At 50.5% G+C, this 22,460-nt stretch overlaps 1 protein-coding gene across 1 annotated transcript in view; it reads right to left on the bottom strand.

The window, feature by feature from the left end:
- Nucleotides 1-9,315: 9,315 nt before the first annotated feature.
- The window catches only part of LOC138759116 (microphthalmia-associated transcription factor-like), a 37,589-nt gene continuing 24,444 nt past the window's right edge, over nucleotides 9,316-22,460 (bottom strand). Inside the window, exons 8-10 of the mRNA XM_069929053.1 lie at nucleotides 21,634-21,709; nucleotides 12,064-12,211; nucleotides 9,316-10,751 (exon numbers count right to left, since the gene is read on the bottom strand). Coding sequence (XP_069785154.1) covers nucleotides 10,407-10,751; nucleotides 12,064-12,211; nucleotides 21,634-21,709 — 569 coding nt within the window. The 3' untranslated portion in view covers nucleotides 9,316-10,406. The remainder of the gene's footprint in view (nucleotides 10,752-12,063; nucleotides 12,212-21,633; nucleotides 21,710-22,460) is intronic.

Below are 22,460 nucleotides of genomic sequence, written 5' to 3'. Positions count from 1 at the left end.
CGGAGAGGGGGGGGAGCGGAGAGGGGGGGAGCGGAGAGGGGGGGAGCGGAGAGGGGGGGGAGGGGGGGGGAGCGGGGAGGGGGGGAGCGGGGAGGGGGGAGCGGGGAGGGGGGGAGCGGGGAGGGGGGGAGCGGGGAGGGGGGAGCGGGGAGGAGGGAGGAGCGGGGAGGGGGGGGAGCAGAGAGAGGGGGGAGCAGAGAGATGGGAGAGCAGAGAGATGGGGGAGGAAGGCTAGTGGACGGTGGGGGGACTGGACAAAGAGGAAGGGGGAAGGGAAGGGGACGGTGGGGGGAGTGGAAAGAGGGAGCAGGAAGGAGAGGGGACATGGTGGGGCGAGTGGACACAGAAGGAGGAGGAAGGGAAGTGGACGCTGGGGTCAGTGGACAGAGAGGTAGGGGAAGGGGAGGGTGCATGGTGTGGGGAGTGGACAGTGAGGGAGGGGGAAGGTGAGGAGACGGTGGGGGGAGTAGACAGAGATGGAGGGAGAATGGGAAGTGATGGTGGGGAGAGTGGACAGAGAGGAAGGAGGAAGGGGAGGGGATAAGTTGGGGGGAGTGGACAATGATGGAGGAGGGGAAGGAAAGTGGACGGTGGGGAGCGTGGACAGAGTGGGAAGGGACATGATGGGGAGAATGGATAATGCGGGAGGGGGAAGGAGAGGGGACATCGTGGGGTGAGTGTTCAGTGAGGGAGTGTGAAGTGGAGGGGACAATGTGGGGAGTGGACAGAGAGATAGGGGGAAGGGAAGGGGAGGGGTCATGGTGGGGGGAGTGGACAGCGTGGGAGGGGGAAGGGGAAGGGGAGGGTACAGTGGGCGGAGTGGACAGAGAGGGAGAGGAAAGGGGAAGGGGAGGGGTCATGGTGGGGGGAGTGGACAGAGAGGGAGGGGGAAGGAGAGGGGACGGTGGGGGGAGTGGACAGGGAGGGGACGGTGGGGCGAGTGGCCAGAGAGAGGAGGTAGGGGAGGGGTCATGGTGGGGGGAGGGGTCATGGTGGGGGGAGGGGTCATGGTGGGGGGAGGGGTCATGGTGGGGGAGGGGTCATGGTGGGGGAGGGGTCATGGTGGGGGAGGGGTCATGGTGGGGTCATGGTGGGGGGTGGGGTCATGTTGGGGGGTGGGGTCATGGTGGGTGGTGGGGTCATGGTGGGGGAGGCGTCATGGTGGGGTGAGTGTTCAGTGATTGAGGGGACGGTGGGGGGAGGGGACAATGTGGGGAGTGGACAGAGAGATAGAGGGAAGGGAAGGGGAGGGGTCATGGTGGGGGAGTAGACAGCGTGGGAGGGGGAAGGGGAGGGTACAGTGGGCGGAGTGGACAGAGAGGTAGAGGAAAGGGGAAGGGGAGGGGTCATGGTGGGGGGAGTGGACAGAGAGGGAGGGGGAAGGAGAGGGGACGGTGGGGGGAGTGGACAGGGAGGGGACGGTGGGGCGAGTGGCCAGAGAGAGGAGGTAGGGGAGGGGTCATGGTGGGGGGAGGGGTCATGGTGGGGGGAGGGGTCATGGTGGGGGAGGGGTCATGGTGGGGGAGGGGTCATGGTGGGGGAGGGGTCATGGTGGGGGGTGGGGTCATGGTGGGGGGTGGGGTCATGTTGGGGGGTGGGGTCATGGTGGGTGGTGGGGTCATGGTGGGGGAGGCGTCATGGTGGGGTGAGTGTTCAGTGATTGAGGGGACGGTGGGGGGAGGGGACAATGTGGGGAGTGGACAGAGAGATAGAGGGAAGGGAAGGGGAGGGGTCATGGTGGGGGAGTAGACAGCGTGGGAGGGGGAAGGGGAGGGTACAGTGGGCGGAGTGGACAGAGAGGTAGAGGAAAGGGGAAGGGGAGGGGTCATGGTGGGGGGAGTGGACAGAGAGGGAGGGGGAAGGAGAGGGGACGGTGGGGTGAGTGGACAGAGAGGGGACGGTGGGGCGAGTGGCCAGAGAGAGGAGGTAGGGGAGGGGTCATGGTGGGGGGAGGGGTCATGGTGGGGGGAGGGGTCATGGTGGGGGGAGGGGTCATGGTGGGGGGAGGGGTCATGGTGGGGGGAGGGGTCATGGTGGGGGGAGGCGTCATGGTGGGGTGAGTGTTCAGTGATGGAGGGGACGGTGGGGGGAGGGGACAGAGAGGGAGGGGACAGAGAGGGAGGGGGAAGGGTAGGGGTCATGGTGGGGGGAGTGGACAGAGAGGGAGGGGAAAGTGGAGGGGACGGTGGGGGAGTGGACAGAGAGGGAGGGGCTAAGGGTGGGGGGAGTGGACAGAGAGTGGGGGAAGGGGAGGGGACATCGTGGGGTGAGTGTTCATTGAGGTAAGGGGAGGGGTGAGGTTTGGGGGGAACGGGAGGTTAAAACTCACCCTCTCCCTCCTCGACCGTCGGCTCCAGGCCCACGGTGACGTCACCGCGCATGCGCCCAGCTCGGACAGCGGAGCATTTTGTGCGTTGCGGGGATTTCTGGGAAACGGAGCCTCCATGGCAGGGATCGTTTCATACTTTCCTCCCCCCTTCTCCCCTTCTTCTCCCTTTCCCATCCCTCTCTCCCCTCCGTCCCTCCCCCTCTCCCCTCCGTCCCTCCCCTCTGCCCCATCCCCTCCCCTTCGCTCCCATCCCCTCGCCTTCTCTCCCATCCCCTCCCCTTCTCTCCTCCCTCCATCCCTTCTCTCCCTTCTCCCTCCTCCCGCCCTCCTTCTCCACCCCTTCCCCCTTTCCTCTCTCCCCCCTCCTGTCTTCTCGCTCCCCCTCTCTCCTTTTCCCATCCCCCTCCCTCTCCCCATCACCTTCCCCCTCCCTTTCCCGTTCTCCCTTCTCCCTCCCGCTCTCCCCTTCATTTTCCCTCCTCCTCTCTCCCTCCCTTCATACCCCTCTCCCCCAACCCCTCTCCTCGTGTTTGTAATGTGTGTACGTTCAGAAAAGTTTCTTGTTCAGAGATACTTGTTGCTTGTGGGACACAAACTGATTCCCTACAATCAGCCACTCAGTGTCTTCCCAAAGAAGCTTGCCCTATTGTGGGTTTTCCAAATGATAACCTCTTTTTCCAGGTCACCACAGAGTTCCTCTTGTTGCCCTTATTTCAGGAGAAACACTCCAGCCAGCCATTTCCTCTTGTATGGACCACAAGGGATTTGAACAGGTTGAACTCACAACCCATCTTCAAAATAAGGTTTTTCAACAAGCTGCCAGCTTGTTATGTTACAGCCTCGAAAGCCACTGCAGAATTGACTTCTCTCTCTACTTGTAAAAACCAGAACCCCTCCAAAGGCTCCAAACCCAATCCTTGAAAAATCTTTATCAGCACTTGAGCCTGGACTTTTTCATTTGCACCTGCTTCTGAAGTTCCTTCCAAAGGAGTTCCATTGTCTCTGGAAAGTCACGGATATAAATGCCTGGCTTCAGCAAAGCTTTTGCATTTTAAATGAGATGTGAAGTGTAAGTATCTGTTTGTGGTGACCTACACTACCCCACCCCCCCCCCCCACACAATCTGTCCCTTTTAAAAAACATAATATAAAATATAATATAACCTGTAACAACAGCTACTCTGAAAGTATTTTTTGCCAGATCAGCAGAATGTGTTTTTTACAAGTTATGTACTGGCTGAAGAGTATGTGGAGACCTTGTCCGAAATTCAAGTAGCAAAAGATGCTGACTTGTTGCAATGAGCCTGATGTATGGGGGTGGGGGGGGGGGAATTCCCCCTTTTTTCTTCTTGATGGATGAAGAAATTTCATATGGGGAAGAATTGTTGGTTAAACAGAAAATGTTCCCCCCCCCCCCCCTGCAGGGGTCAGGGGGATATGTTTATTGATTTCTGATGGCTACGTGTGTTTTCATGGTTTGATCACAACCATAAAATGGAGGGTGGTAATGTTAGAATCTCTGACATTCTGTGGGGAGTGGGGGTTGTTTTATCTTTTTTTATAAAAACTATGTGTTTACTCTAAATAATTTTGACATTTTTGGATTGCAGAAGTTGACGCTCAGGGCAAAATTAATTTGTGGGAACCCTTCCTGAATAGGAGTGATGGAAAGGAATTTTATGAAATGTATAGATAATGAAAATAAATAAAGCAGTTAAGATTCTGAGTTGCAATATTAATGGGATGAACAAAACAATAAAAAGAAAGTAAAATTTGACCTATATTAAGAAATTGGGAGTAGATATCACTTTTTTTTTAAACAAGTGACTCGTTTAATTGAAAGAACATTTGAAATTAAAATGTGTAGATCAGGTAGTTTTTTTTCTTCACTTAACTCGAAGTGGTAATTTTATTTAAGAAAAATTTACCAGCTAAAATTCAAAATGTAATTACAGATCCAGTGGGTAGATAAGTAATGGTACATTTTCAAATATTTTCTGAGGAATGGACTTTGTTAAACATACACACACCAAGTGCAGATGATCAGAGGTACTTTAAAAAAATTTAGCAGATGTCCATGAAAATGTTTTAGTAGGTGGTGATTTCAATTTTTGTTTGAAACGTTTGCTGGGCAGATCATCAAGAACTATAGTTAAATCAAAAGTGGCTAAAACATTATTTTTAATTATGGGTTTAAATTTAATTGATACATGGAGAAGGATACACCCGAAGACAGGGGATTATTCCTTTTATTCTAATAGATTTAAAATGTTCTAGAATTGATTTTTTTTTTGCTTTCAGATCAAAATCAATCAAGAATTTTGAAAATTGATTATAAAACAAATTCCCTGTTGAAGTTTAGGTATTTGAAATTCGATACCCAGAATTAATGTTGAACTGATGAGAAGACTGGAGTTGCAACTCACGGATTCACCTTGTGTTGCCTTTGAAGAAATGTCCATCACAACTCCTGGTCCTTCTGTTGGGGAGACTCGAACTGGGCGACCTCCATGAAGGCTTCCAAGACCCTGGCACTGGTCTCTCCAAGTAACTTCACTGTTAGTCACATTTAAAATGAAGCACATTGCTTCCCAAAAAGACCTACTGGCACAGGTCAATCCAAAGAAAAGGCCCAGTTATTCACAGAGCATGATTTGTTCTGAATTCCATGAATGTCTAGCCACAAGCTGCTTTCAACAAGCTGTTTTCTCTCCAGCAGTCAGAATGGTTCTCCCCTATAAAATCAGTGTCTTTGAAAACGTATCGAATCTGGAACAAACTGACAAACCTTCCCTCAGTCCTTCTAATGTTTAGAATTATTGCTGGGCTGTGACTCGTGCTAGTGTGAAATGTTAACTGTGACCAATCAGTTCCTCCTATTTATACTATCCCTTAGTGAGAATCCCATTTTACTAAACGGGAGCTCGTAATAGTGGTGAGACCTTTGGTGATTGTTGCTGCTGCTCTCTCCAATGGCAAAGATTGTGTTATAGTCATGAAATACGACAGTGCGATATTACATGAACCTGCTTTAGCCTGCAGACTAAGATTTGCCATCAGCAGAAATTGCCCGGTGCTTCTCACAGTCAGAGAAAGAGCAGCAGAGAGTTCCTTCAGAGTCACTGGGTGTCTGTGGATTTGCCTCCGGTGCTCCCACAGCCTCACAGACTATCAGCCACCCAAACCCCAGATCCGAACCTCTGACACAGTCAGGAAGCCCTCCAGCACCCACAGCTCCCCCTTGCATCCCAGTTCCAATGCCGGGTACTCCTTCAGCCCAGTGCCGGTGCTCTGGCACCCAGGAGTTCCAAATCCCTGAGGTCTGCTCCACTGCAGGGCCTTCGATGAGGACTGGATCGCATTCTCCTGACTTCCCCCTGAAGTTCCATGGTTTGCCTCGTCATAGCGAGCCTCCGTTGACTCCGGAGGAGGTGTGGGCGAGGGGATGTGGTGAGCGACGTCCAACAGGACATGCCCTTCTTGGTGAAAGATTACCTCCTCCAAGCCAGACAAGGTAGCGGTGGCAGGCGAAGAGTCCCAGTAAGTCACCAAAGCCAAGGTCTGTTGGTCATAAAACGCATTCTGCAAATAAATATATATGGACATGGGAAAAGATGCTGGGAGTTTTGGGTCCATCGTCTTGGGCAGATCCAGAGGCCGGGGGTGAAGGGAAGGGACTGAGGAAGGCATTCTCCAATTAGGAAAACAAATGAGAGCTGGAAGGATGGAGACAAGAGACACTGGGGTGGGGGGGGGGGGGGGGGGGAGAGGAAGAGAGGAAGGGGTGATTAGAGAGAGGAAGGACCTTCCCAATACAGGCCTTTCTGCCCTTGATGTTATAACCTATAGAAACATCCCCAACCATCATCCCCTTCCCTCCCTCACACCCATAACCCTCTGTTGTTTCTGCATCCATGTGTCAAAGTGTTTTAAATTCCCCCTAATGTTCCAGCCCCCACAACTCCTTGTGTAAACAAACTTACCCCTAATCTTCCCTCCCTTCACTTTACACACGTCCTCTGGTGTTTGCTGATCCTGCCCTGGGAAACAGGCGCTGACCATCCACCCAATTGACGCCTCTCAGAATCTTGTTGATCTTGATCGTTTCTCCTCATCCTTCTTCCCTCCAAAGAGAAAAGTCCCAGCTCTGCCTCATAAAGACTTGCCAATCCAGGCAACGTCCTGGTGAATTTCTTCTGCCCCCTCTCCGTAGCTTCCACATCCTGCCTGTAATGAGGTGACCAGAACTGAACACAATCCTCTAAGTGTGGTGTCACCAGAGATTTACAGAGCCTCGACTCAAGATTCAATTTATTGAATGTAATAAGGACCATGTTGTATTACACAAAATTTGCCTTTACCCTGCCGTAAGGGGGACAGAATAACCACCAGCAGGAATTATCTGAAGTGCCTCTTAACAGTCAGAGAGAAGCAAAAGAGTGTCCCCCCACCTACTGAGTGCCCATGGATTCGCCGCCAGTGCTCCCACAGAGCCCAGTCCAAACCCGAGCTCCAGATTCGAATCTCTGACACCGTCAGGGACCCTTCAGTGCCCTCCGTGCTCCCCCTCACATCCCGTCTCCGATACCTGGTACCCCTCCAGCCAGTCTCGAGCCAGTGTCCAGCAACCCTGGCGCAAGTCTCCCGAGCTCTCTCCCACTGTCCCCCACCCCGGTCGGTGCGAGTCTCCCGACCTCAGTCTCCAACCATCCCCTACCCCAGTGCGAGTCTCCTGACCTCAGTCTCCCACCCCAGTGCGAGTCTCCCGACCTCAGTCTCCCACCCCAGTGCGAGTCTCCCAACCTCAGTCTCCGACCATCCGCCGCCCAGTGTGAATCCCTCAACTGCAATTGCCAGATGCTCTTGAACTCAATCTCCTGTTTGATGAAGCCCAGCGTCCCCAGGCCTTCTTAACCATCCTATCAAACTGCACAGCAACCTTGAGGTCCCTGTTCAAGGGGAAGAAATTAGGGGCAAATGTCATGCTGGCCATTCTGGGCTGTGTGTTGAAGAATGGCCTCATTTGGCCCAATCCTAACTGTATGTCAGAGCTCCCATTACCCCAGACCCTCAAGACCCTGAAAAGGTGCTTGAGCTTCTTTTGAAACTGGTGAAATCCCCCTGGTGAAATTAGCCACCTTTCCTCTGTCGCCAGAAGCCCAAGCGGCATCAGGGGCAACATTGCCAAGGCAGCGATGCATTCTGTGGATAAATCCACCCCCCTCCAGGTGGAGAGTGATGCTTCCAACTTTGCCCTGGCTGCCACGCTGAACCAGGTGGGCAGGCATGTGGCATTTTCCCCCCTGACCCCTCAAGGGCCCTGAACTCCACCACTGGAAGCACAACGTGGCTGGAAAACCATTCACCCTGCTGAGTGTCCAACGTGCAGTCACCTTTACATTTAATAACAAACAGTGGGGGAAAAAATTAAAATCCTAAGGGAGAGAATTGAGCTGACCACCAACTAGTACGAGATCTTGACCTGGCCAGGGAAGCTCAACAAGACTCCCGATGCCCTGTCCTGGGGGACAACACACAGTTGGACCATTCTCCAAGTTGCCCATAATGATCTCTGCCATCCCGGGGTCACCAGGTCACTTTGTTAGAGCCCGCAACCTCCCTTACTCGGTCGAGGACATCAGGGAGCCAACCCGGTGCTGCTCGGTCTGCGCCGAGTGTAAACCCCAATTCTACCAGTCAGACAAAACCTACCTCAACAAAGCCACCTGCCCCTTTGTATGTCTGAGTATGGATTCAAGGGCCCCCTCCCATCCACTAACAGGAACAGACACTTCCTGAATATCATTGACGAACACTCCCACTTGTCCTTCGCCATCCCCTGCCCGGACACGTCCATGACCACAGTTCAGACACCCCTGCTATAGCAACTGGGGACCCTCATTTATGAGCGAGGGGCTGCGCCAGTAGACGCTGGCCAAGGACATAGCCACGAGCAAGAAGCCCTGGGGAGCGGCGCCGTCTGGAAGGCAGTCCTAACCCTCAGGTCAAAAGGCCTGCCCAACTCCCGGTGGTAAGACGACCTTCCTGGGGTGCTCCTCTGTTCCGCTACTAAAAGGATGCTGCATGGAAGGCTCTTTTCCTTCCTCAGGAAGTACCATCGGAAGCCACACTGCCGTCAAGGCTGACAGCCCCAGCCCGTCCTGCTCAGTAAGGACATCAGCAGACACCACAAGATTGAGAAGGTCCACCTCTCCCTCGTGAACCCCCAATCTGCTTACATAGAATACCAGGATCTGGGATCTGGCGCACGCAGGGGACACCCTCCATCAACCAATCAACATCCCCTCACAGTAACCCCGGCTTACCGGCCCCACTAATTGGACCTTGCGCTGTGCCCCCAACCCTAGGCTGAGCAACCCCGCAGTCCTACTAACCCCCACCCCTGCCACTAGAGGCACAGGCAATCGCTCTAGACACCACCTGGGAACCAGCAGCCGAACCACAGCAAACCCAACGACGGTCGCAGCAACAGACTAGTCCACGGGACAGGCTAAACCTGTGATGAACATTCACCCTGCTGGACTTTGTTCCAAACATGCAACCACTGCATGTTATGTACTGTAGGGGCTGGTCCACTCCCTGAACCTGTGACTCCCCCTCCCAGAAAAGGGGAGGGGAAGCGTAAAGGCTATTATGCCCAAACACCTCCCTCAGTATCTACCTTGGAACTGGACCAGCAACGTGTGAGACATGCTGATGTCTTAAGGTGATTAAAGCCTATTAATCACGTCCCTCAGTCTAATGTGGTTGATCGATAGCACTAGAGAGCTGGTGGAGGGGGGGGGGGGTGAAGGAACGGGCACCTGGAGGAGGGGGTCAACAGTTATGAGAGTTTAGGAAGTAATTAGATGGATCCAAGGATATGACAGGTTTAAAGGGACATAAGCAGGTGGGATCTGTGTGGGTGGGAGAGATCAGTTCAAAGAGGTAAAGTTCCCCCCACCCCCCAATAATTGGGGGGAACAGTTGAAAGTGTATAAAATTTATTGCAGAGATGTATAAATGAACGCTGGTGGAGAAAAGCATTTACATTGAGCAAAATGTGCGCTGTTAAAACTCCAATCTCCTTGGAAGCAGCCTGTTAGTGTATGTGGTCCCATCGCCAACTCTATCTCAACAGGGAGGGGCTGCTTGGTCAAATGTCCACTTCCCCAATCACTCCCCTCCTCTCCCCATCCTTCCCCCTCCCCTTCCACCCCCACCCTCCCCTCTCCTCAGTCCCCAGCCCCTCCCCCATCTGCTTCCCCCACCCTTCTCCACGTCTCCTCCTCACCCTCATGTCCCTCCAAGGCCGAAGGTGGGTCAAAGGGTCCGGGACTTGCATGTAGGGTGGGACTTGGGGAGTTGAGACTCATCCAGGGTCAGGACAGCAGGGAGTGTGGGGGTAGTGTGTGTGTGTGTGTGTGTGAGAGGGCATGTGTGTGTGTTAGTGAGAGTGTGTATGTTTTGGGGAGGGGCCGGGGGTTGTGAGAGGGAGGAACAGGAGATGGAGGGTGATGAGGGAGGGAGGAGGAGAAAGGGAGTTGAGGAAACAAGTTGGGAGAGTCTGAGGGGGATGGGGAGGAGGGCTTGGGTTGTCTGAGGGGGAGAGGAAGGGAGGTCTGAGGGAGAAGGAGGGGAGGGAGGAAGGTGGTCTGGGAGGGGACTGACGGGTGGGAGAGATGGAGGGGAGTCTCAGGGAGACTGGGAAGGGGAACAGGGGAGAGTCTCTGGGAGACAGAGGGCAGGACAAGGGGCAGAGAGTTACAAACCCCTTGAGGATGGGGGAGGGGGGTTTGTGATGAAGGAGGGGCAGGAATCAGGGAGCCCCCCCCCCCCAGGGAGTGGAGGAAAGACCTGGTGAGTAGAGGGTGGGGCCGGGACAGGATGGAGAGAGAGAGGGAGGGAGAACAGAGGGGGCTGAATCCCAGCTCTTAGTGTTCCGGGATGGGATGGTGGAGGTCAAATCCTCTCCCTGGGGCCCCAGGAGGAGGAGATGGGTGTTATCTGTCCCAATCTGGGATTGGGGGGGGGTGGGGGGAAGGATCAACCAGGGCGCCAGGCCCTGGGGGAGAGACCTACGCCCCAGGGTCCTCGTCCAGGCCAAATCTGCCAGCGCCAGGGGAGACAGAGGAGAGCAGGGGGTCCCGGGACCCCACAGGGGATAGGGAGTCGTCCATCAACACGTCGGCCAGGCCTGAGTCCAGCTTGAGAGGGTATGGCAGCTCAGCAAGGGGGTCGAAGCCCAGCCCGAGACCCAGGCTATCACCGATGCCCAGTCCTAGCTCCATGTCTGTAGCCGGAACATTGCCAGGGGCTGTGGGCTCCTCCTGCTTCACTGGCTGAGGGCCCAGAGGGGCGGCGCTGAGTCCTGTCGGCGAGCCCAGTGACAGGCCATGCACCCGGGCCTGGATTTCCAGCTCCTGCCCAGAGAGAGAGAGAGAGAGAGAGAGATGTGGTGAGATAGGCCAAGAGGTAAAACGTGAAAGTCTGCAGACACCGCGGTTGAAGTAGAAACACACAACGCTGGAGAAACTCAGCAGGTCAAACCATGTCCTTTATGTAGCAAAGATGCAGAACCATCGTTTCAGCCTTGAGCCCTTCACCAAGGTGTTGAGCAAAATGTCGGCAGGTGCCCGAACCAGATGGTCAAGAGGGGCAGGAAGAGGAGCGCGGTCCCACAGGGAGGAGGTAATGGATAGATCAGGGAGGGAGAGCACAGCAGCAAACGGGGAGAGGGCTCTGTGACTGGAGAGGGAAGGGGGTGGAGAGCTGGAGGGCTACCAGAAACTGGAGATGTCAATGTTAATGCCAGACTGAAAATCAAGTGTTGCTCTTCCCGTTTACGGGTGGTTTTGGTGGGACAGAACATGAGGCCAGCACAGGAGTGGGGCGCGGAATTGAAGTGGTCAGCCGCTGGGCGATCCCTGACACTGATGTGGACGGAGAGGAGGTTTTGGGTGAAGCGACCAGTCTCTCCAATGTAGAGGAGGACACAAAGGGAGCACCGGATGCAGTAAATCAGTCCTCTGGTTGAAAGGCCTATTTGGATCCCCAGACCATGGTGGGGGATGGGGTGTGGGTGCCTCCTACGAGTTGGGATGAGGGCCTCGCGGAGGAAGCGGTCCCTACAGAAGGCCGAGAGGGGATGAGAGGGAAAGGTGAGTCTGGGGGTGGGGTCCTGTAGTAAGTGATGGAAATTCCAACAGATGATGTGTTGGATGTGGAGGCTGGTGGGGGCAGAGGGGGTTAGGGCAGATGAGCAGGAGATGGTGGGGGCTGAGTTGATGGTGGTGGAGGGGAAGCCACGTTTGTGGAAGAAGCCATACAGTTTGGAAGCTCTGGACTGGAAGAATGTGACGGAGAAATTGAGAGAAGGGAATGGAGTCCTTGCAGGAGGCAGGGTGTGGTGAAGGCAACTTTCCAGGGTAGCAGAGAATGGGGAGCCATCAGGGGGGAGGAAGAGAGAGAACATGAAAGTGGGCTGAGGAGAGAGAGTGTGAGGGGGAGAAAGAGGAAGGGGGAGGGGGGGAAAGTGAGGAGGGGGAGAGAGAATGGTAGAGAGAGGAGAGGGGAGAGAGGAGAGGGAAGAGAGAGAGGGGAGAGGGGGAAGGGAAGAGTGAGGAGAGAGGGGGATAGAATGAGGAAAGAGAGGGTGGATGGGGAGACATCAAATAGGCCCCCTTCCAGTCTGGCAAAGTACTCTGGGTAACTTGGACAGTCATTGTCCCTCACCTGTATCCTCAGTAACAGGGCCTTGTTGACGTGCTCCAGCTTCCTCTGTCGGGTCTCCAGCTCCTTGGAGCGGCTACTATCCTTCTGTAGTTTGCGGATGTAGTCCACGGAGGCCTTGAGGATTGTGCCCTTGTTCCAGCGTGCTTCTCTGAGGAGGAGCAGATGGGAAGGGAGAGAAATTAGGCTCAGCTCACAGGAGCCAAACAAGTAAATGGTGCGGCGGTGGGGGTGTGCGGCGGTGGGGGTGTGCGGCGGTGGGGGTGTGCGGCGGTGGGGGTGTGCGGCGGTGGGGGTGTGCGGCGGTGGGGGTGTGCGGCGGTGGGGGTGTGCGGCGGTGGGGGTGTGCGGCGGTGGGGGTGAGCGGCGGTGGGGGTGAGCGGCGGTGGGGGTGTGCGGCGGTGGGGGTGTGCGGCGGTGGGGGTGTGCGGCGGTGGGGGTGTGCGGCGGTGGGGGTGTGCGGCGGTGGGGGTGTGCGGCGGTGGGGGTGTGCGGCGGTGGGGGTGTGCGGCGGTGGGGGTGTGCGGCGGTGGGGGTGTGCGGCGGTGGGGGTGTGCGGCGGTGGGGGTGTGCGGCGGTGGGGGTGTGCGGCGGTGGGGGTGTGCGGCGGTGGGGGTGTGCGGCGGTGGGGGTGTGCGGCGGTGGGGGTGTGCGGCGGTGGGGGTGTGCGGCGGTGGGGGTGTGCGGCGGTGGGGGTGTGCGGCGGTGGGGGTGTGCGGCGGTGGGGGTGTGCGGCGGTGGGGGTGTGCGGCGGTGGGGGTGTGCGGCGGTGGGGGTGTGCGGCGGTGGGGGTGTGCGGCGGTGGGGGTGTGCGGCGGTGGGGGTGTGCGGCGGTGGGGGTGTGCGGCGGTGGGGGTGTGCGGCGGTGGGGGTGTGCGGCGGTGGGGGTGTGCGGCGGTGGGGGTGTGCGGCGGTGGGGGTGTGCGGCGGTGGGGGTGTGCGGCGGTGGGGGTGTGCGGCGGTGGGGGTGTGCGGCGGTGGGGGTGTGCGGCGGTGGGGGTGTGCGGCGGTGGGGGTGTGCGGCGGTGGGGGTGTGCGGCGGTGGGGGTGTGCGGCGGTGGGGGTGTGCGGCGGTGGGGGTGTGCGGCGGTGGGGGTGTGCGGCGGTGGGGGTGTGCGGCGGTGGGGGTGTGCGGCGGTGGGGGTGTGCGGCGGTGGGGGTGTGCGGCGGTGGGGGTGTGCGGCGGTGGGGGTGTGCGGCGGTGGGGGTGTGCGGCGGTGGGGGTGTGCGGCGGTGGGGGTGTGCGGCGGTGGGGGTGTGCGGCGGTGGGGGTGTGCGGCGGTGGGGGTGTGCGGCGGTGGGGGTGTGCGGCGGTGGGGGTGTGCGGCGGTGGGGGTGTGCGGCGGTGGGGGTGTGCGGCGGTGGGGGTGTGTCTGTAGTGTATGTGTGTGCATGAGTACATGTTCATGACTGAGTGCATGTGGAAGAGGAATCTCACTGAAACATTCTGAACGATAAAAGGCGTGGATAGAGTAGATGCAGGAAGGTTTACCATGTGATGGGAGAGTCTCAGACAAGAGGGTACAAATTCAGGGTTGAAGGGAGCCCGATGAGTACAGAGATGTGGAGGAATTTCTTCAGCCGTAGGGCAGTGAATCTGTGGAATTTGTGGCCACAGGCGGTTGTGGAGGCCAGATCGTTGGGTGTGTTTTAGGCAGAGGTTCTTGATCAGGCGAGAGTGTCAAAGGTTACGGGGAGAAGGCCGGGCAGTGGGGTTGGGTGCGACAAGGGATCAGCTCATGATGGAAAGGGGGCAACTCGAGGGGCTAAATGGCCTATTTCTGCTCCTATATCTTCTGATTTTATCATAACGGGACTTTTTTCTGAAGGAATTAGGTGAAACAGCATTGCAGCCGTTGGTGTGGACCCAGGGAGAGTGGGGCGTGGAGACAAACACGCTGCTCCAGAGGGTCCAACCGCCTTGTCATGATGCTGTCAGCTCCGTACACGTCTTAAACGGCCCATTAAAGAGGCCGACAGTGTTTGTAAGTAAAACCCCACAACCACTGGGTCTCACCAGTGAGCTTGTGGGGTTGCAGACGCAGCGGACAGGCATAGGACACCAGAAAATAGGAGAAGGAGAAGCAGAGGTAACAACACTGCAGGGATGGTGACTACAGTGGTGGAGCAGTGAGGGGCTCAGTGGCTGAGGGAGACACACGGGCGACTCGTGGACGGGGGAACACGCACAGCCTGCAGGAGACCGGCTCGTGCGACCGGGTGGCGGAGCTGGGATTCTGAGGGTAAAAAGGGGCACCTGAAGGGGCCTCTGGCTTCCTGATCGTGTTGGTGCGGAGGGGTGATAATGTGGGAAATTGGATCAGCACGTTTGCAGATGATAAAGTTTGGAGACGTTGTGGACAGCGAGAAAGGTTTTCAAAGCTTGCAGAGGGATCTGGACCAACTGGGAGAATGGGCCAGAAAGTGGCAGATGGAGCTTAATGCAGACAACTGAGGTGATGCATTTCTGAAAGGCAAACCAAGGTTGGACGTACATGGTAAATGGTCAGGCACTGAGGAGTGCGGTAGAAAAGAGGGATCTGGGAATATAGAGACATAATTCCCTGAAAGTGGCGTTGTAGGTTGTCAGGGTCATTGAGAGAGCTTTTGGCATCTTGGCCTTCATCAATCAAAGTATTGAGTCCAGGAGTTGGTATGTTATGCTGAAGTTCTTTAAGACATTGATGAGGCCAAATTTGGAGAATTGTGCACAGTTTTGGGCGACCAATAGAAAGTCCAGAGAAGATTTCCTAGGATGTTGTCAGATCTTCAGGAACTGAGTTACAGGGGGGGGGGAGTCACGTGATGGAGTAGTGGCCGGACGGTGAACTCCAGCCCTCTCCAGAAAAGTCGGGAAAAACAAGAGAAAATACAAAGGCACAGAAATAAAAGTTAAAGAAAAGTGAATATAAAGGTGGAAAGAAGATGGAGACAAAAGGAGAAAAATCAAAATCAACGGAAAGAAGAGAGGAAGAGAAGACAACGGAGGAAAAAGGTGAAGGCCTTACCTGTCCGAAGAGGCCCGCTGTGGAGAGAAGACCCCACTACCTCAGGTCGGTAGAAAGAGAACTACAACAATGGCTCACAGAGCCGAGTAAAAGTGCGCAACCGCGCATGCGCGACTCCTCGCGCATGCGCGATGCGCATGAAAAAAAACACAACGACGGGAGGGGGGACCAGCTGGGGAGTCGATCTCCACAGCCGGCAACGACAGCTGCAGAACACCTGCAGCAAGAAGAGAACATAGAAGACAATGGAAACAAGAAAGAAGAGGAGGAAAGGGCACCAAAGAAACAACAGATGGTCAACCTAGAGGAAGAAGAAGAGGAAGAGGAAGAGTACAGGGAAATAGAAGAAGAAAAGATAGGCAAGGTAAAGGAGGTACTTGCTCTTGTTAGAGGATACATGGAGTCATTTAAAGAATGGCAAACACAGGAATTCAATGATTTAAGAAGAAGAATAAACAACACAGAAAAGAAAATAAATAAAATGGATATGACCTTAACAGAAATGGGGAAAAAAATGGACAAGATGGAAGAACGGGCAATAGCAGCAGAAATGGAGGTAGAAGACTTAAAAAAGAAATTGGAGGAATCTAATAAAAAAACTAAAGAGACACAAGAATTACTAGCCCAAAAAATAGATATAATGGAAAATTATAACAGAAGAAATAACATAAAGATAGTGGGCCTTAAGGAAGATGTAGAAGGCAAGAATATGAGGGAGTTTATAAAAGAATGGATCCCTAAGGCCCTAGGATGTCCAGAACTACAGCAAGAAATGGAAATAGAAAGGGCACATAGAGCATTGGCCCCTAAACCACAACCACAACAAAAACCAAGATCTATTGTAGTAAAATTCCTAAGATATACTACAAGAGAAAAGGTACTGGAGAAGACAATGGAAAAAGTAAGAGAGGGCAACAAACCACTGGAGTATAAAGGGCAAAAAATCTTCATTTATCCAGATATAAGCTTTGAACTCCTAAAGAAGAGAAAAGAGTTCAATGCAGCAAAAGCGATTTTATGGAAGAAAGGATATAAATTTACACTGAAGCATCCTGCGGTATTGAAAATATTTATTCCAGGACAACAAAACAGACTATTCTCAGATCCAGAAGAAGCACGAAAATTTGCAGAACAATTACAAAAATAGACTGAGGGATGAAGACGGGTAATGAGAGCAAAAATTATCACGATTGATATGTATGTGGGTAAAGACAAAAATAGACTGAGGGATGAAGACGGGTAAGGAGGGTAAAAATGACCACGATTGATATGTATGCGGGTAAAGAGGTATAAGAGTGAATAGAGACAATGGGCATATGTGAAAGTATCTGTAATTAGAGGAAAACATAGAGAGTATAGACAAGAATTAATAAGGGAAGGTAATGGAATAGAGAGAATAAGGAGGGAACTAAAAGAGTGACCTTTGTGACATATAAAAAACGAAATCTTTTCTGGGGGGGGCTGGGTGGGGGGAAAAGAGCGGTCACTGCAAAATCAGTTGACGCTTGCGAGTGGATTCGCAAATCCAAATGGAGAGGGGAGATGTGGTTGTCCGACAAGGGATAAAGGGCAACTCAGGAGGGGAAGGGGAGATTGGGGATAAAGAAGATAGAAATAGGAGAATAAGGAAAATGTTGGATGTTGTAGGAATGTTGTCTGGTAAAGAGTTGAAAATAAGAAAACAGAAATGGAAAAGGAGGAAAGGTAATGATGAAAAAACGGAAAGAGAAGATAAACAAAATATAAAATGGCTACGCTGAACTATATGACTCTAAATATTAATGGAATACATAACCAAATTAAAAGGAAGAAACTACTAAATTTACTGAAAAAGGAAAAAATAGATATAGCATTTGTCCAAGAAACACATTTAACTGAATTGGAGCACAAGAAATTAAAGAGAGATTGGGTAGGACATGTAACAGCAGCATCGTATAATTCAAAAGCAAGAGGAGTGGCTATATTAATTAGCAAAAATGTGCCATTTAAAATAGAAGAGGAAATAATAGATCCAGCAGGGAGATATGTTATGATAAAATGTCAGATATATTCAGAGCTTTGGAATCTACTTAATATATATTCACCTAACGAAGAAGATCAAAAGTTTATGCAAGATATCTTTTTGAAGGTAGCTAATACGCAAGGGAACATACTAATAGGAGGGGATTTCAATCTGAATTTGGATCCAAATATGGATAAAACAGGGAAAAAAATTAACAGGAAGAACAAAGTAACCAAATTTATAATTAAATCAATGCAAGAAATGAAACTTGTGGACATATGGAGGAAACAAAACCCAAAAGAAAAGGAATACTCATACTACTCGACTAGACATAAAACATACTCAAGGATAGACCTATTCCTGTTATCAGCCCACATACAAGGGAGAGTTAGGAAAACGGAATATAAAGCTAGACTATTATCGGACCACTCACCCCTGTTATTGGCAATAGAGCTAGAAGACATCCCTCCAAGAATGTATAGATGGAGATTAAACCCCATGCTACTTAAAAGACAGGATTTTAGAGAATTTATTGAAAAACAATTAAAAATGTACTTTGAAGTAAATACGGAATCAGTGGAAGATAAGTTTATACTATGGGACGCAATGAAAGCATTCATTAGAGGGCAAATAATAAGTTATGCAACCAAGATGAAGAAGGACTATAATCAGGAAACAGAGCAGTTGGAAAGGGAAATAATAAACATAGAAAAAAAATTAGCAATAAAGGAAGATACAACCAAAAGAAGAGAATTGGCGGATAAAAAAATAAAATATGAAACATTACAAACATATAAGGTGGAGAAGAATATAATGAAGACAAAACAGAAATATTATGAACTAGGGGAAAAAACACACAAAATCCTAGCATGGCAGCTTAAGACAGAGCAAACTAAGAAAATGGTATTGGCAACAAGGAAAAAAGACAAACAAATTACATATAATCCAAAAGAAATTAAGGAAAACTTCAGAGAATTCTATGAACAATTATACCGAACCGAAAACGAAGGGAAAGAAGGGAAAATAGATGAATTTTTGACTAAAATTGAACTACCAAAACTACAAATAGAGGAACAAAATAAATTAACAGAACCATTTGGAACAGTAGAAATACAAGAGATAATAAAAAACTTACCAAATAATAAGACACCAGGAGAGGATGGACTCCCAATAGAATTCTACAAAACATTTAAAGACCTAATAATACCGCCCCTCCTGGATGTAATCAACCAGATTGATGAGACACAAAACTTACCAGATTCATGCAAAACAGCAATAATTACAGTGATACTAAAACAAGGGAAAGATCCACTCTCACCAGCGTCATATAGACCAATATCTCTGCTAAACACAGATTATAAGATAATAGCTAAACTATTAGCGAACAGATTAGCAGAACAGGTACCGAAAATGGTAAATTTAGACCAACCTGGATTTATCAAAAAAAGACACACAACAGACAATATTTGTAAATTTATTAACTTAATTCATGCAGTAGAAGGAAATAAAGCACCGGCAGTAGCAGTTGCTTTAGACGCAGAGAAGGCCTTCGACAGAGTAGAATGGAATTACTTGTTCAAAGTATTGCAAAAATTCAGTTTACCGGAGAAGTATATTAATTGGATTAAAGCATTATATAAGGGACCGTTAGCGAAAGTGACAGTAAATGGACATGTATCAAAGCAATTTAACTTAAGCAGGTCAACGCGGCAGGGATGCCCACTATCACCATTATTGTTTGCGCTAGCTATAGAACCACTAGCAGAATCGATAAGAAGAGATAATAATATAAAAGGAATAAAAATAAAAGACAGGGAATATAAAATCAGTCTGTTTGCGGATGATGTGATAGTGTACTTAACAGAACCAGAACTATCAATAAAAGAACTATATAAGAAATTGAAGGAATATGGAGAAGTGTCGGGATACAAGATAAACGTAAATAAAAGTGAAGCAATGCCTATGAATAACGCGGATTTCTCAAAATTTAAGGAGGAATCCCCATTCAGATGGCAAACGCAGGCAATAAGATACCTAGGTGTGCAAATAAACAAAAATCTAGGCCAATTATATAAACTCAATTACAATCCACTAATGAAAAAATTACAGGACGATTTAGAGCATTGGAAAGAGCTACCACTAACACTGATAGGAAGGATAAACTGTATTAAAATGAACATTTTTCCAAGGATACTATACTTATTTCAGGCATTGCCAATACAACTGACAGAAAAATTCTTCAAAGAGTTAAAGAAAATAATAAGGAGATTTTTATGGAGAGGGGGGAAACCGAGGATAGCACTAGACAAATTAACAGAATGGTATAAACAAGGAGGCTTACAATTGCCAAACTTCAAAAATTATTATAGAGCCGCACAATTAAGGTACCTATCAGATTTTTATCAAACAAGGGAAAAACCAGACTGGACGAGACTAGAATTAGATAAAATAGGGGAAAAGATACCTGAACACATATTATATAAATGGGACGAAAAATTGGTACAACATAGAACTTCTCCAGTATTACACCATCTCCTCAATATATGGAAGAAGATTCATGTAGAAAGAAATAAAATAAATTACCAAATACCAAAACTAATATTGACGCAAAATAAGCTACTCCCTTTTACAATAGACAACCTTGCCTTTAGAAAATGGGAAAAAAAAGGGATTAAAAGAATAGAAAATCATTTTTCAGGAAGTAGATTCTTATCCTTTGAACAAATGAGAGATAAGTACAATATAACGGGAGATACAGCGCTGGCATATTACCAACTGAGATCCTACTTGAAAGATAAATTAGGAAGCAACTTGAGTTTACCAGAGGGAAGTAACCTTGAATATGTGATTACAGATACAATGTTAATCAATATGTATATTAAACTGCAAGAAAAGGAAAATGAGGAAACAAATGGTAAAACTAAACAAAAATGGGAACAAGATTTAAATATAAAGATAAAAAAGGAAACATGGGAGAAGTTATGCTCTGGAACGATGAGAAATACAATAAATACGAGGCTGCGTATGATACAATATAATTGGTTACACAGACTATACATTACACCGCAAAAGTTAAATAAATGGGACCCAACAGTATCTGATAGATGTTTTCGATGTAAAAAAGAAAGGGGAACAACAATTCATGCAATCTGGACATGTGAGAGAGTAGAAAAATTTTGGGATGATCTCAATCAGATATTAAATAAAATAACAGAAAACAATATACCAAAGAATCCAGAGATCTTTCTCCTAAGTAACATAAAAAATAAAGAATTTGGAATTGACTTGGAGGATGCACAAAAAAGATTTGTTAAGATAGCCCTAGCTGTAGCAAAAAAATGTATTATGTCAACCTGGAAATTGGAAGATAATTTGAAAATACAACAATGGTATATAGAAATGAATAAATGTATTCCATTAGAAAAAATAACATATAGTTTAAGAAATAATATTGAAATATTCGAACAAGTATGGGAGCCTTACATTAAATACAATAGCGAAAACCTACCGGGAACAAACATTACCTAAGTTGATGGAAGGAGAAGAAAAGAAAAGAATGGACTCAGTAGAATTTCTGGTGTATTTTTGTTGAATGACAACATTGTCTAACTGAATTAATGCAACCTAGATTGTATAACTAAAATGGATGAGAGGGGGGGGGATGGGGGGGTGGCTTGGGAGGAGGGAGGGGGGAGGGAGAAAAAGTCACTGTAAATGTGTGGAAAAGAAAAAGTGTATATCATGGCTATTGTGATTTATGGTGTGAAAAATAAAAAATTTAAAAAAAAAAGGAACTGAGTTACAGGGAAAGGTTAACAGGTTTGGACTTTATTCCCTGGAGTGAAGAAGAATGAGGGGAAATTTGATTAAGGTTTACAAGATTATGAGGGGTGTAGACAGAGTGGACGTGAGGAGGCTTTTCCCACTTAGATCGGGGGAGATAAATACAAGGGGTCGTAGTTTTAAACTGAAGGGGGAAAGGTTTAGGGGGAAGCACTCAGAGAGCGGAGGGAGAGTGGAACGAGGGTAGTTAACGTGGGCTCGATTGTGAGTTTTAAGAATAAATTGGATCGATACATGGATGGGAAAGGCCTGGAGGGTGATGGAGTGGGAGCAGGTCAATGGGATTGGGGAGATAATGGTTGGCATAACCTAGAGGGGCCGAATGGTCTGTTTTCTGTGCTGTAGCATTATGGTTCTATGGAACTTCAGTGTGTGTCCGACCCCCAGGGAATGTGTGACAGGACGATGCGGAGGGAGCTTCATTCTGTGTCCAGCCCCTCCCTCGGGAGGGTGTGATGGGACGGTGCGGACGGAGCTTCACTCCGTGTTCTACCCCTCCCCGGGGAGTGTGTGACGGGACGGTGCGGACGGAGCTTCACTGTGTGTCTGATCCCTCCCAGGGGAGTGTGTGATGGGATGGTGCGGAGGGAGCTTCACTCTGTTAAGGGCTGGATTGTTTAATGAGGGATGAAATCACACATTAAATTCCCAACAACCCCCTGTCCCCTCCACCGCCAAACCCCCCACACCATTACTGGAGCAGACCGGTAAGGTACTCACGGATCATTAGATTTCGGAATCATGGCTCCCAGTTCCTTGATTCGATCGTTGATATTGAATCTTCGCCTTCTCTCAACTATAGATGGGGGAGGGGGGGAACGAGAGAGAGATGGGAAGAGAGAGGGTAGGAGAGAAGGAGTGGAGAGGGAAGGAGAGAAGGAGTGGTGAGGGGGAAAGAGAGATGGGTTGAGAAGAGGAGGAAAGGAGGGATGCGGGAGGGGGGTAGAGAGAGAGTGGGAGGGAGGGAAGAGGAGTGGAGGGAGATATAGTATTAGAATCAGGGAGCCACTCATGATGAGATTCCCCCTCCCCACCCTGACTCACCAAGCCCACCGCCCCTGGCAGTACGCACTTGCTAACCGCTGGGGTGGGCCGAGGGAACTGTGGACCCACCCATGCCTCGGGTTCGGAAGGAGGGTGGGCATGGTGAGTCTCAGCACGTTCGCCTTGGCAAACCAGGGCTTCGAGAACCATGGCGAGGCCAGTGGTATGGGTGCACCTCACCATGGTGGCAGGACGAGATAGGGTTAAGACCGAATGATGGTGGAGATTTGCCAGGAGGTTGCCCGGATGTCCACATAGAGCGTTCTGGCCGGTTGGAACACAGGCATCTACTCTCAGGACAAGAATAAACTCCAGAGGGTCGTTCACCTGGCCAGCGACATCACGGGCAAAAGACTTCAAGGACATCAACACGAGGCAGGATCTTCAAAAGCAGCCTCTATCCTCAAAGACCCCTCCATCACCCTCTTCACTCATAATCTTGTAAACCTCGACAAATCTCCCTCATTCTTCTTTGCTCCAGGGAATAAAGTCTGAACCTGTTT

This window comes from Narcine bancroftii, chromosome 3 (assembly GCF_036971445.1).
Source record: "Narcine bancroftii isolate sNarBan1 chromosome 3, sNarBan1.hap1, whole genome shotgun sequence".
Lineage (NCBI taxonomy): Eukaryota > Metazoa > Chordata > Chondrichthyes > Torpediniformes > Narcinidae > Narcine > Narcine bancroftii.
This window is presented reverse-complemented; position numbering and strand designations above follow the sequence as displayed.